This window comes from Dipodomys spectabilis, unplaced genomic scaffold (genome assembly GCF_019054845.1).
Source record: "Dipodomys spectabilis isolate Male_0828 unplaced genomic scaffold, ASM1905484v1 ptg000019l, whole genome shotgun sequence".
NCBI classification, from domain to species: domain Eukaryota; kingdom Metazoa; phylum Chordata; class Mammalia; order Rodentia; family Heteromyidae; genus Dipodomys; species Dipodomys spectabilis.
In genome coordinates this window covers 14,965,281-14,980,735 of record NW_024870696.1, presented here as the reverse complement: position 1 = coordinate 14,980,735, position 15,455 = coordinate 14,965,281, and the positions used below count along the sequence as shown (strand labels likewise).

Here is a 15,455-nt window from a genome sequence, read left to right as displayed (position 1 = left end):
GTATTAAAAGTGTATTTCTGGACTGGGAAGATGGCTCAGTGGTAGAGTGCTTGCCTTGCATGCATGAGGCCCTGGGTTTGATTCCTCAGCACCACATAAGCAGAAAAAGCCAGAAGTAGTGCTGTGGCTCAAGTGGTAGAGTACTGGCCTTGAGCTGAAGAGCTGAGGGCCAGTGCCCAGGCCCAGAGTTCAGGCCCCACAACTGACAAAAAAAAATGTGTATCTCTTTCCTAATAAATTTTATCTTTTTCACTGAATAAAAGAAGTAAAATTATTTTATGGATGTGAAGAAGGAAAATCATCTGAGTCCATGGCAGCATAGCCAGGTCCCAGACAAAGACAAAAATCAAGATACATCAAGCAGAAAAGGTCAGATAAGTTGATGTTAGGGAAATGAACCCTAAGATATGTATTCAAATGTTTTTTTTCTTTCACTTGATTATTTCTAACACATTTATAAGATTATTTCTTTGTTGCTTTGTATGCCCCCTCCCCCCAACACAGTATAACCCCTGCTTTCACTGTATTTGATGTCGGTATAATTTGTGGAGGGGAAGGGAAAAAACAAATCGTTTAAATAGGGATACAGGTGGACCCATTGCAACAATGAGATGTACAAGTTGTTATGTCGAAAACGAACTTTACAACTTTGGTGGGGGAGGAGGAGGATTGGGTGGGGGTGTGGGGGGAGGATGGGAAGGGGAAACAAAGGAGGAGGCTACAATGCTTGATAAGAAATATACTCATTATCTTGCTCATGTAATTGTAACCCCTCTGTACAGTATTTTCACAATAAAAAAAAAAATCAAGATGCAATAATGATGATGATGATTATTTCCTTTCCTTTCATCTTTTTTTTTTTTTTTTGAGGTGGTGTTAGTACTGGGGTTTGAACTCAGGGTTTCATGCTTGCTAAGGAGGTATTCTACCACTTGAGTCACATGGCCAGAGCTTTTTTTTTGTCGGTTGTGGGGCTTGAACTCTGGGCCTGGGTGCTGTCCCTGTGTTCTTCAGCTCAAGGCGAGTGCTCTACCGCTTAAGCCACAGCAACACTTCTGGTTTTCTAGTGGTTTTATTGGAGATAAGAGTCTCACGGACTTTTCTACCCGGGCTGGCTTTGAACCGTGATCCTCAGATCTCAGCCTCCTCAGTAGCTAGGATTACAGACATGAGCCACTGGCGCCTGGCAGAACTTTTTTTGCTTTATTTTTGAAATAGGGTCTTATATTTTGCCCAAACTGCAAGACCATGGTTGTCTTTATTTATACTTTCCTCCACAGCTAGGATAACACTGGATCTGTTTTTTTTTTTTTTCTGTCTACATAGAAAGAAAATTCTCTTGCATTTTTTTTTTTGTCTGTACTGGCCTTGAACCATGGCTCTTCTGATTTTAGCTTCCGAAGTAGCTAGGATTATGGTATGAGTCACTGACATCTGCTCCCTGAATCTTTTAAAGAATAGATAGATAAGTGCTATGGAAATTAGAACTATGTCAGTGTAGTCAGTTCTTGGACTTCCTTCTCTCATACAGATTGAACCACACCTGCAGGTATACTTATCTTTGTCACTTTTCCCCCCTGATGAACGAGGGTCTCTTTTCCTTTATAAATTCGATCATTTTCCATAAGCTTCTGTCCTATTTACACAATCTACCTATTACCGTGGTACTGTTTCTTTGTCCCTTCATTGCCAGACATTTCAAATAAGATTTTACTTCTTGTCTCAACTGCCTCAGCTCCTGTTCCTGAGCTGCCCTTTCCCCTTCCTCCCACCTGCAGCCTCACACCTCTTTCTCTTACTCTCTCTACTCTGCACATGTATTTAGTAGTCATAGCTATACAATAATAAGTAGCAATAGTTGTGTTTCTATCAGGAATTCTATGTTCTACACCTTCCTTCAGATCTACACAATACAACAACAAAGTATAAAAATTACCCTAATTTTACAGAATACCTAAGCTCTGAAAGAGCAATGTACCTCAAATCAATAGCAGAACCAACACTCAAACCCCAATGAGATTGGAAGAAGAGCATTTGCTAATGCCTAGACTGACTGCTACTACCTTTGGCTTTCAGAACTTATGTTGGCCTAATGCTTCCTCAAGTGTCTTGATTTACTTTCCTAGTGTTTCTTCTCTGCATGTAGCTTAAAAGTTGCTACAAGCCTCCAGGCTGTTACTGGCCACCTTACTCTCTGTAAAGGCAGGACAGCAGAATAAAGTTATTACACAACCCCCAGTTCTTTTTTGACAGTATCTTCTGTTTTATCCTGGTACAGTGCTTAGCATATAGATAGCCAAATACTACTTTTCCATTTATTTACAGAATACCTTAAAGGCATTATAATATATATACAATAATTATCATATAATTATGAGATAGCTATTATATATCATTACATCTAATAACTATCACATATGATAATTATGTATTATATTGTTAATTGTTATTAATTATATACAAAATAGAATAATTCGATATTAATGTTATAATAACTGCTCCTATTATTATTAATATTGTTATCTGTGGGCTTAGTTTGGGCCCTTCTCTATTAGGTCTTCAAATATTATTTTCTCTTTGAGCACTTTATGGCATTTCTTGGAAGAATGTAAGGCCCTTTTCTGGGAGCACATCCCTTGGAATATACCTTTAAGCTAACAGTAATCATATTGTACATGAGTATTTTATTATCTTTCTCTCTTAATATACCATCAATTCCAAAGTTGTAGAAGAAATCCTCTTTATTATCCCAATAATCATCTCTTGCTGTCCCCACGCCCTCAATATGTAAGTGTTTGGTTGGGCAAACCTTCAAAAAAGGCCCAAGGAAGGTCAGTGCTAGTGACTCATGCCTATAATCATAGCTACTCAGGAGGATGAGATCTATGGATCATGGGTCAAAGCCAGCCAGGTAGAAAAGTCCATCTCCAATTTACTAGAAAACTAGAGACATAGATCAAATGGTAGCATGCCAGGTAAGAGTGAAAAAGCTGAGTGATAGTGCAAGGTCTACTACTAGTAAAAAAACCCACACCAAACCAAACAAAAATAGCAGCAACCAAACCATCTGCAGAATGATGAAAGCAAATGCACATTTAAAGCTTCAGACAAAATGGAAACTTCAGGTTACTTGACATGCTTTTGTCAAGCTGGCTAACAGGTCCTTCGTTTTCTGTACTATAGGAACCTTCAACATCTACAAACAAGGAAAGAACTGTTCGATTCCTTGGCAAAGATAAAAATATTCATTCCAAGTTTCTAGATGCAGCAGATGTCTTGACATCCTGGGTATGTATCTGAAACCCAACTAGAAAAATTAAAGTGAACTTAACACATGGGTGTCATCAGTGTCGTGAATATAACATAACATTCAGTTCCATAATGCATTTTACAGTTTTTCCTTCTTGCATAATCCCTGGAAAACTCTCTGTGTCTTTTGGTTGAAACAGATACTTGAACTCAGTACCTGACCCTTTTTTGTTCATTGTCTAGCACTCTTCAAATGAGCTGGGGCCATGTCTCCAACCCTCCCCCCAGCCTTTTTTTTTTTTTTAACCTTTCACTTTACAAAAACTTTACAAAAACTTTTAATCTTTAAACCTTATTTTAATATCAGAATTTCATTCCTCTCTTTAGTTTAACAATCTTTTGGTCAATATCTGAGCAGTTTTCAAAGACATCCATTCAACAGGTTTTATTGAGAGCTGTGATAACACATACCAACTACAAGGTTGTTGGGATTTTGGAAACGTACAGAAACTTACTGCTGTGGGAATTTAGTGATAAACAAGATTTTAAATTTCCCCATAGAAATTTCATTTAGGTCAATGGTAGACTTGTCAGGCTCATCAGGTTCTCCACAGAAAGCTGCTTTTTAGGAGTCTGTAGATTTGCCTCATTCCATCAATCTGCAGAAACTGAATGCAACATTTTATGTGTATGCTCATGTGTATTTTCTTGAATTGAGGGTAGAGGTGAATAGGTTTTTTATCAATTCTAAAGTTAAGAGCCATTAAAATTGTTAAGGGTCCTTTATATTGGGAGGTGGTGGTATATAGGTGGTGACTATGACAGAGTAGCAGTGAATAGCAGCCAGATCTCTTAGGTTGAGGTCAGTCCCAAAGTAGAAACAAGTTGCACTGATGTATACCCAGGGAGGCTATGGGCGATGTGATCCAATCTTGGTAGAAAGAAGTAGTTATGTGGAGAGCAAGATTGGAGTGAGGATTTGTACAAGTTGGGCATTACAAATACATTTCCCAAAGTAGAACCTTTTTAAACAAGTTTTAAAAATAATATATTAGTATGCCAGTCATTAAGACTGTGAGTCAAAGATGTGAGAAACAGTATAAATGGAATGAAGTATCATGAGTCCTGTCTTAAAAAAAAAAAAGAATCACCAGTCCCAGACAAAGCCCTCTTGCCGAAGTTAGGACCTTGCTGAGCCAACCACAGCAGGAATCAGAGGGAGGCTCTGGAGCCAGGAAATGGGGGGATGGGGAAGGAAGGGAAAGACGGAAGAAAGGGCAGAGAGACAAAAGCCTGTGGTCTGCAGGTGTAATTTGCCATATATCTCTGAGACTCGAGTTGTAGAATAGGAAGGCTACAAGGAATACATGGACAAAGAACAGAATGACATGCAACTTCATGCCACCGAGGGGCACAATTTAAAGTTTATGAATGTAATTTTTAAAAGTTCTGGGGAAATATAATGTTTATTTGAAAATATGCTTATATGTTTTTGTCCTCCAATTTCTCCTCTCACTTTGCTCTTATTTTGTTTCAATACCATATCTAGATTCAAAATAAATCTTTCCCAACAAGATGTATACTTTAACTGAACTTTCCCTAAGGAGTTTAAAATTTGTACTTGTTTCTGCAATATTACATGCTTAATGAAATAAATAAATAATAAGAAGATAGGTATAGTTAGGCTCCAATCTTTACTTACTTATTTTTTATCAGTTGCAGGGCTTGAACTGAGTGCTTGGGCACAGTCCCTGAGTTCTTTTGTTCAAAGCTAGTGCTCTACCACTTTGAGCCACAGCCCCATTTCCAGATTTTGAGTGGCTAATTAGAGATAAGAGTCTTACGAGGACTTCTTTGCCCAGGCTGGCTATGAACAGCAATCCTCAGATCTCAGCCTCTTGAGTAGCTAGGATTACAGGCATGAGCCTCTGGCACCTACTTTTAATTTTATTTATTAGAGAAAAGTGTTTATCTTCTTTTTCTCCCTTTCTTTCTTCCTCTCTTCCTCCCTCCCTCTGTAGTTGTGCTGGTACTAGGGGTTGAACTCAGGGCCTAGGCACTGTCTCTGAACATTTTTTGCTCATGGCTGGAGCTCTGCTACTTGATCCACAGCTCCACTTCTGGTTTTTGGTACTTATGTGGAGATAAGGGTCTCATGGACTTTCCTCCCTGGGCTGGCTTTGAACCATGATCCTCAGATCTCAGTTTCCAAAGTAGCTAGGATTGTTGCATGAACCACTGGTACTCACCCTTCTCTTTATTTTAAAACATTTTTTCCTTGTTCCTTTTAGCTCGTACTGATTTCTCTACTTCATTTTGATAATTGAATGAACAACACAACAAATTTGTGTCACACTGTGGTTATAAATAACTTGGAAGCCACTGTATGATTTGGCCACAATCCAACTATTTTTAGTTTGGTTGTTAAAAATGAGCTTAATGATCTACTCGATAATTATGAGTAAAGAAAGTATATTGGAGGGCTTGACCCCAGACATTTAGAAGTAAAATATTAATATTGGGCTCTTGATTCATTTGTGTCATGTATTTCCTTTTGTCAGAGAAAAGCGGCTGGCAAAGGCACATTGGCCCAAAAGTATATTGAATTAATGGCTGTAATGGAACACATGCAGGTGAAGTTAATGTAAGTATGATCACAATGGTCAGAGGATAAAGACTGCTAGCCAGAGGGTTTAGCTGAAAAACTGCACTATTGGCCTACTTTTGTCTGTTCTGTTTGCTTTATTTGGGGATGGGTATTTATGAATCTTCAAGAGGCAGTGAACTATACTATTATCATAGGAACATCTATCCTTACAGTAGAGATGTAGCGATGAAGGAAGTCAAGGTGTATATATGTTTATGTTGAGGGAGTAGGAGTAATCCATTTCAGCATATTTATTTTCTTTTGTGCCAGTACTGGGGCTCGAACTTAGAGGCTATGTGCTGTTCCTTAGCTTTTGCGTTCAAAACTGGTACTGTATCCTTAAGCCACAGCTTCATGGCTGGCTTTCCTTTCCAGGCTGCTTTACACATTGATCCTCAGATCTCCTTCTCTAGAGTAGCAAGTATTACAGGATGAAGCTACCAGTGCCTGGCTTCAGTATGTTTCTAAGTGACTACTTGAAATAAATGGAACTGGAGGGGGAAATACTAATAGGCAGTTAGAATTCCTAAGGATCCTAGGAGAAGAATATGGTCACATAGACATATATCACATACTTAAGTAGGTAGGTAGTGCATCTTTTCTGGAGTATAAGAACTATAAAACTTGGTTTTATGCTTGTTTTTATAAGACATATAAAACTTTGGTTTTAAAAGTACTGAGAAGAAGGGACACTATTAGTTTGTTGGATCACATCAATTACATGAAGCTAAAGTTAACTACTGAAAGGGGATTCCCTGGCTATTCATGGAAAATTTCAAATACCCAAAAGTCAGATTTGCATAAGAAGTGATAAATATGTTGTATTCTTAAATCATAGCATGATGTCAACCCCAATGTAACAAGAGTAACTCTGGTACCTCTGTTCTTGGTTAATCAGTGAAACTCTTGCTTTCTGTATTTGTACCCATTAGAAAGATTCATCTAGTCCCCACTGCTTTGTTTTTGTTGGTTTTTACAAAATGAGTTTCTATATCAAACATATTTCCACCCGTCTCCATTTTGTTGTGTTTCACTGAACTTCATCCACACCAGAGAGGTTGAAAGCAGAGCCAAACAGGCAGAGGAAAAGTTTGATAAGGTAAATGAACAGCTTCAGTTTACACTCATAAGGAATAAAAACTTGGAGAAGGAACTAAAGGAAATAGTCATGAGCTCTAAAAAGGAGGAGATACAAGAAGTACCTGAAAAAGTACCTGAAAAAGAAAATGAGAAAGAACAAATCAACGAAGAAAAAGAAGAGAAAGAACAAAACAACGAAGAAAAAGAAGTCACAGAAGCAAAACAAATTAAGAAAGTGAAAGTTGAGGAGGACGAGGGAGAAGTGGAGGAGGAAGATGAAGGAGCCAAGCCACTAGAAACTTGCGCAAAACGTAAGAAGAAAGGTAAGAGCTGCTTTCTTATTTTGCTTTATTTAGGTTTTATTTATGAGATAAAACTTGACTAGCACACAAATACATACACACACATAATTTTTTTTTGTCTGTCGTGGGGCCTGGGCCAGAGCCTGGGCGCTGTCCCTCAGCTCTTCAGCTCAAGGCTAGTGCTCTACCACTTTGAGCCACAGCACCACTTACTGTTTTTTCTGCTTATGTGGTGCTGAGGAATGGAACCCAGGGCCTCATGCATGCAAGGCAAGCACTCTACCACTGAGCCACCGTCCCAGCCCAACACACAAATATTTTAAAAGAGCTTTTGTGACTTTAGTGCTGATGGTCTTAGTCTGTATTTCTCAAAGGCAGCCACAGGTGGGTGTATACATTTGATTATGTTATTGACACAATTAACAAAATGGAAAAACAACTCACAATTGTAGATGAATAAACTAACTGAAATACAGTCTGTACTTTAAAAATTGCCAGATGGCTAGTGTGGCTTAAATGGCAAAATGCCTATCTAACAAGTACAAAGTCTGCAGTGCTATACTAGTAATAATAATAATAATAAATAGCAATAGCTTTTGTTGGAGGAATGGCTCAGTGGTATAGTATCTGTCTGGCAAGCATTAGGCCCTGAGTTCAAATCCTAGTACTGCCCCCCTGTCCCTCCCCAAAGAAAAATAAGAAAACTAAGAACCAAAGAAAAATAAGAAAAAAACCTGGCAGAGATTTTTCAAAATGAAAGTTGCTTATCAGAAGTAGCAACTTAGAAGTAGCACCATGGCTCATGCCTGTCATTCAAGCTACTTAGGAGGGTCCCAATTTGAGGTAGTCTGGACACAAAAATTCGTGCAACTCTTTTCTCAAATAATACCTGGGCATAGTTTTATACCCTGGCATTGTGGTACATCCACACCAGCACAAAAAAGGGCTGGAGATGGTACAGCACCTCCTTAGAAAAGTGCAGGGCCCTGAGTTCAAACCTCAGTACTACACATACTCACACACAAGTGGCGCGACATGGTTTTGCAGATAATACATATGGGAAGAAAAGCAGGTTAACCTTTTAGAATAGAATTCGTTAGTCTGCGGGATAGTCCTTTAAAGTGTTCATATACTTCTATCTAGTAACTTCAGTCCTGAGACTAGACTCTAAAGAAATACTTGGGCAGGGACTGGGAAGGTGGCTCAGTGGTAGAGCCTTGCATGCATGAGGCCCTGAGTTCGATTTCTCAGCACCACATAAGAAAAAAGAAAAAAAGCCAGAAGGGGCACTGTGGCTCAAGTGGTAGAGCGCTAGCCTTGAGCTGAAGAGCTGAGGGACAGCGCCTTGGACCAGAGTTCAGTCCCCACGACCAGACCCAAAAAAAAAAAAAAAAGGAAAAGAAAAGAAAAAAGAAATACTTGGGCAGGATGATGTGCATCTACTGTCAAGCTACTCGAGGCTGAGGCTGGAAGATGCTTGAGTCAACAAGTTTGAGACTGGTATGGGCAATGTAGCAAGATACCATCTCAAAGAATACGATAAAGTAAAATTGAACAATCTTAGGAGCTGTAATATAGCTCAGTGGTAGAGCACTTGCCTAACATGAGTGTCAAGGTCCTGGGTTTGATCCCCAGCACTGCAGAAAAAAATCCTAAATACAAGAAAAAAATTAATGTACAGAGTGTTCAGTGTATTAAGTGTAATAGCAAAAATAGAAACAACCTACTTTTTTAATCATGGAAGAAAGATTAAATGAAATTTTTTTTCTGTCAGGATACTTGAATACCATACAACTATTACAATGATTTTACAAAGAGCTTGTAATAACAGGATTTTTTTTTTGTTAAAATATCAAATGCAGCCAGGCACCAGTGGCTTACTCCTGTAATCCTAGCTACTCAGGAAGCTGAGATCTGAGGATCAGAGTTTGAAGCCAGCCCAGGCCAAGAAATCCCTGAGAGACTCTTATCTCCAATTAACCACTCAAAAACCAGAAGTGGAGCTGTAGCTTGAAGTAACAGAGCACTAGCCTTGAGCAAAAGAGCTGAGGGACAGTGCCCAGACTCCTGAGTTCAAGCCCCACAACCAACAAAAAATAATAATAATAAATTATATATATATATATATATATATAATATAATATAACAACTAGAATATGGCCTGGAGTTGGTGGCTCATGTCTGTAATTACAAGTATTCAGGAGGCTGAAGCCAACTCTAAAGGAAAATCCCTGAGACTTATTTCCAGTTAACCAAATTAAAAAGTTGGAAGTAAAGGCATGGCTCAGGTAGTAAAGGGCCAGCCATGAGTGAAAAACCCAAGATATGGCGCCTGGAATTCAACCCCCACTACTGGTGTGCATGCACGTGTATGCGTACACAAACACACACGCACCCATGCAGAAATAGAATATGAGCCAGGTGCCAGGATCTCAGTTCAAAGTTAGCCCAGGCAGGGAAGTCTATGAGACTTTTATTTCTAATAATATTTTTTTAAGCCAGAAATGGTGCTGTGGCTTACCTGGTAGAGCACTAACCTTGAGTAAAAAAGCTCAGAGACAGCACCCAGGCCCTGAGTTCAAGTTCCAGGACTAGCACAAAAAAAAAAAAAAAAAAGAAAGAAAAGAAAAAGGAAAGAAAGAAATAAAATATGACACAATTTTTTTAGGGCTACAAAGAATACCAGAAAGAAACATGAACAAACAGTGATAGACATTGTCTCTGGGTAATGAAGGTTATGGAGAATTTCGTCCTTATTTAATGGTTTGGTACTTGTTGGATTGTCTATTTTTTTTTAAAAGAAAACCTACTCTAGTTCTGCAGGAAAGGAATTAACCTTTTCATTTTCTTACCTCTATTTAGTGCTGTAGTCTGCCTACAGGTAATTCTCACTCAGTACCTCAAATGTTAGAGATTATAGTTTTGATTTTTACTTTCATCCCCATACTATGGTATGTTCCCAGAACAGCTCCAGGTTCAAGGGGGAAATATCTACTTCAGCTTTCTCCTATTGTTCTTATTTCACCTCCAGCAAAAGCAAAGAAGAGAGCCAAACTCACAGTCTCCAGGCCCAGGTAGAGGGTGCCAATGTAGAGGAGGAGTGTGAGGCCATTTTCTCTTCTGTCAGCTTTGAACTGGTGAAATGTTATTTATTCAAGTGTGACAGTCCTTTAGCTTTAGGTTCTGAATATTGGTGAACTGTTTTCATGAATTTTAAAACATTCCATTCTCCCAAATTCTGGATGCAGTAGAATCATTGAGTCAATTATCCTGATCATTTGAAAACTAGACCATTTCCAGATTTAGAGAGATGAGTATGCAAACCACATAAAAAAAAGTTATATGGGGCTGAGAAGGTAGCTCAGTGGTAGAGCACTTGCCTTGCATGCCTGAGGCCCTGGGTTCGATTCCTTAGCACCACATAAGCAAAAAGAAAAAAGCTGGAAGTGGCGCTGTGGCTCAAGTAGTAGAGCACTAGCCTTGAGCTGAAGAGCTGAGGGACAGTGCTCAGGCCCAGAGTTCAGGCCCCATGACCGGACCAAAAAAAAAGAAAAAATAAAAAGTTGTATGCTACTGGAGAAGTTACCTCACTATGGAATGAGGGACTTTAATATTGCCCATTTCCACAAAGCTCTTACCTGAGTTAAGGTAGATAAGTATATCTAGTTCTCCTTAGCTGCAAGCAATGACCTATATAAACACCTCACCTTAAGTCATTCATTCCAGATAACACCATCAAAGTCATTTCAGAAGCTTCAAAAGTGAAAGGTAAGAAGCTTTATGAAGCTTAAGGAGAGCTGGCCCAAGCAAGGGAATCTCCAGGCCATGTGGATGACTAGAACAGTTTCTAGGAGACCCCCAAGTCAGACTCCTATCTTAGCAGGTAGCCCCTTGAGAAGCACAGCTATATCAGACACTGCTATATTTGTATGGGTCCATGTAGTGAAAACTGTTTTCCATTTCAGTGAAGGAATGGAAAATCACGTGTGGTTAAAAAGGACACTGTAAGTACTGGACTTTAGAGAGATCAGGCAGACCAGGGAACATAATTCTTTTGTTTTTATGTCAGTCTTTCTAATAATCAGCAAATCACTGTGCTGCCAGCCATGAATGAAGAAAGGAATTGAAGGGAACATGATTTTTCACTGGGCCTACAACTGGAAATGGGAAAAGTATCCTAAAAGTATAGACACAGGTGACTAATGTGAGATGGAGGTGGCAGCAATCAGTCTGAAGGGTTCAACTTGGAAAGCTGGTGTTACAGAGTTATTTTTTGTATCCCTGGCCAGGGAGCGCAGGCTCCTGGGCCAGAGGCCAGAGCCCAGCCCAGGCATGGAGCTTAAGTATAATCTATCTATCTATCTATCTATCTATCTATCTATCTATCTATCTATCTATCTATCTATCCATCTAACCTCTTTCTCTCTCTCTCTCTATATATATGTATATATATATATATATATGTATATATATATATATATATATATATATATATATATATGCTGGAGAGAGTAGAGAGAGAGAGAGAATAGGGGATAGCAGGGGTCCAGGAATAGACTAAAGAATTTTCTGAAAACTATTGGGATCTTTTCCCACCAAGCAAGTCTTTTTCTTTTTCTTTCTTTTTTTGCTGTGTGACTACATAGTCTCCCACTGCAGGATAAAGAATTAGAACACCTAAACTTTGTGAAATGCCTGCTGTATCTCAATAATCAATTTAGAATAAAAGTTTTGGCTTGTTTGTATCTTCTGGGTTACTCAACAAAATGGAATTGAAAAACAAAAGCTAGCTGGACCACCAGTGGCTCACTCCTGTAATCCTAGCTACTCAGAAGGCTGAGATCTGAGGATTGCAATTTGAAGCTAGCCCAGGCAAAAAAAAAGTCCGTGAGACGCTTATTTCCAAAAATCTACTCAGAAAAAGCCAGATGTGGCACTGTGGCTCATTTGGTAGAGTGCTGGCCTTGAGCACAAAGAGGCTCAGGAATAGCACCCAGGCCCTGAATTTAAGCCCCAGGACCAGCAAAAATAAAGTTAAAAAGCACTTAGTCGAGATATTATTACTACAATACTCTAATTGTCTTTATCTTTTTATAGGAGGACCACGCAAGGTGGGTGAATCAAAATCCCATTCTAAATCCAGTAACAAGACCAAATCCAAGTAGTAAGCAGTGAGCCTTGGGGCTCACAGTGGCTTGTGACCCCTGAACATACCCAGATGTTGCTCCACAGCAGGGCAGACTCCCTTTTAACAGCTACAAAGCCACACTATACAAGCCAAGAGCATTTCCTCTTTAAAAGAACAGCCATGACTGTGGTGGAGATAGTGTATTTGTTTGCTTCCCAGATTAAAAACAGCTTATGCAAAAGTTTGCTAGCCTCTTTGCTTGACTTCCTGAAAGGTTTGTGACAAATGTCTGCGAAGAAGAAGATAATGTCTTTTTGAAGACTTTGAACTCCATAGAGAAGTCTGGAAAATAAAATTTAAAAAACTTTATACTTTTTCTCTGATCTTCACAGTGATGCTATGAATACACAGGGAAATCAGAAGATGAAACTGAAGCCTCACTGAGGCCACAGAGCTGACTGGTGCCAGAGCGTACAGTTTGCTGGACTCATAGCTAGACTGTTGTACAACAGCAAAAGCTACTATGCTTTGGCTCAGATGAATTCCTTTTTTTCCTTTATTTTACCACCTTATTTGTCTGTTCTGGTCACCATTCCAAATCCATGTAGGGATGCAGAATTGATTTTCCTGCAGAAAAAAGTTGCAAATGACAAACAGATGTGCTGGGAAGTCACACAGCCAGGGCTCACTTCTACCTCCAGCTTCAAATTCACATCTGCCTGCCTAGGCCTCTCCTGGCCATCATCAGATTGTGAGAGGTGGGTTCAACATTGCTTAGGCTCCACCTCAGCAATACTTGCTGGATAAATTAGGGCAATTCTATCCTTTCCTTCTGAGGAAAGAAAGCATGGACTCCTTTAGACACTTTTTTTTTTTTTTTGGGGTCTGGTCGTGGGGCCTGAACTCTGGGCCTGGGTGCTGTCCCTCAGCTCTTCAGCTCAAGGCTAGCGCTCTACCACTGGAGCCACAGCGCCACTTCCAGCTTTTTTCTTTTTGCTTATGTGGTGCTGAGGAATCGAACCCAGGGCCTCGAGCTTGCAAGGCAAGCGCTCTACCACTGAGCCACCTTCCCAGCCCCCCTTTAGACACTTGGCTATATTCATGGCCTAACTGACAGGCAACACTATGGCTCTAGCAGATTTGGGAACTTTTTTGTTTTACATGACTGCAGATTTTTTAAAATTAATTTCCCAGTCTGTGGGAATGAGTAGTCATTTTTATCCAAATCAGTAGCTACCATCTCTAAACACAAGAGCCTTCCTTGCCCTTAGGATGTGTCAAACACTACATCAATCCATTGAGTAGAAGGTTTGGTGTCAATGCCAGAGCTATATCCACTACTAGCTCAGTTAGAATGAGGTATTTGTGTTGGAGTTGTTTGGTTACAAGCCACAGGAACCCACTCTTGCCAGCTCAACTCATTGAAAGGATTTTGGAAAAGCACAGGGAATTGACTGTGGTCATGTTACTTGTGTGGCACTTGGTAGCACACAATTTCTCATATTCTTGGCTGCATAGTTTTCCATCACTACTAGAAGTGAAGTGCTAGAGGTGAATTAACTTATAAAGAAAAAAGATTCATTTGGCTCACAGTTCTGGAGGTTCCAATCCATTGAGTAATCCATTGCTTTGGGCCTTTGATGACCCTAGAACATTCATTTTGTGAGCCAGAAAACAAAAGAGAAAGAACAGGAAGAGACCAGAGCCCTACAACCTCCTTTAATAGCATAATGCGGTAGGCCCTAAGGTTCTATAACCCCCAGTGACTCCCACCCCTGGGATTAAGCCTTAGGGATCATGGACCTTAGGAGGATACTCATTCAAACCACAGCATTGGCTTTCTCTAGCTACCAGTTCTACTGTAGGCCCCAAAGCTCTAGAGTACAGTCTGCCCATTTCTGGTCTCCTAAATAGTATCTCACCTACCAGCATTTTCTCACATGAAGCAAGGGACTTGATAGGCCAGGTGCCAGTAGCTCATGCCTACTGCTCAAGAGGATGAGATATGAGGATCATAGTTGAAAACCAGCCTGGGCAGGAAAGTCCATTGCCGCGGACCAGGTTCTGTCGGGACGACGGAGGACACCTAAGGGAGGAACCTGGAATAGGATGGGGAGATGGCAAACAGACAACTCACACACATTAGGAGTGGATGCTGAGTGCTGAGTGCGATTTAATGCAGAGGATAACAAACTTTTATAACAGAAGTCTTCATAAGAAAGGGGCAAAAGGTTACACAATCTTGCTGCAAGGCTTCATTCTTGGATGGTCACCAGCTGGTCGCCTGAAAAGGCAAAAGCTTACACAATCTTGCTGCAGGGCTTCATTCTTAGGTGGTCACCAGATGGTCGCCTGAAAGGCACTTGTTTCCGGCTTATCTCTAAGAAATATAATGGGTTTCGATGTTTGTCACCAACTAACCATTACCTTATTTCTTTAGAGGCCTTAATTATCCCACAAGATTTTTCCTGTTCCTTCTTTAATAGTAAGGTCACGGAGGCCTAGATCTAGCAAGTCTCTTAGTAAATGAAAGAGAGTAACAGGAAGTTCTTTCTCCTAAGTAGTTATCTCAGCAATTGCCATACATTCTTTCTGTTCTAGCCGCGCCTACAGCTTCTTGCAAATCTCTCACAAACAATTCCTTCTGCTGAAGTGACTTTGTGAAACCCCCAATATTTACTTATGACTTGTCTACTAGCCTCCATAAGGGGTTTTAGGTTAGCACTTAACTCTGGTGAGTTAGTCATATTTTTAAGACACTCATCAGATATTGGAGTTGTCAACACTCTTAAGAAAGAGCTTTGAATAAAGGAATGTTGACAATGAGTAAGTACAATGAACAGCAGAAACAGTAAAAGATTAATAGGCACTCTTATGAGGAAAAGAAAGGCAGAAACACATCTTTCCCAGGGGTTTGCCAGCCTTTCCAGGAGTAGGCCTCTTAGAAGCCCTATTCTCCGAGGTAGACTTCGGTGAAGTCCCAAAACTTGGAGATAGGTTTCTGTAAAGCCCCATTCTCTGAGGTAGACTTCGGTGAAGTCCCAAAACT

At 39.9% G+C, this 15,455-nt stretch overlaps 1 protein-coding gene and 1 long non-coding RNA gene across 2 annotated transcripts in view; both read left to right on the top strand.

Moving 5' to 3' along the window:
• Positions 1-7,178, top strand: part of Axdnd1 (axonemal dynein light chain domain containing 1) — a gene marked incomplete at its 3' end in the record, with an annotated part of 62,593 nt that extends 55,415 nt beyond the window's left edge. The window contains exons 22-24 of the mRNA XM_042674636.1: positions 3,184-3,288; positions 5,811-5,893; positions 6,950-7,178. Coding sequence (XP_042530570.1) covers positions 3,184-3,288; positions 5,811-5,893; positions 6,950-7,178 — 417 coding nt within the window. The remainder of the gene's footprint in view (positions 1-3,183; positions 3,289-5,810; positions 5,894-6,949) is intronic.
• A 5-nt stretch (positions 7,179-7,183) lies between these two features.
• LOC122103791 lies at positions 7,184-12,647 on the top strand. The gene is made up of 2 exons (XR_006146834.1): positions 7,184-7,299; positions 12,376-12,647. It is a non-coding gene; the product is annotated as an uncharacterized LOC122103791 (long non-coding RNA).
• Positions 12,648-15,455: the final 2,808 nt, after the last annotated feature.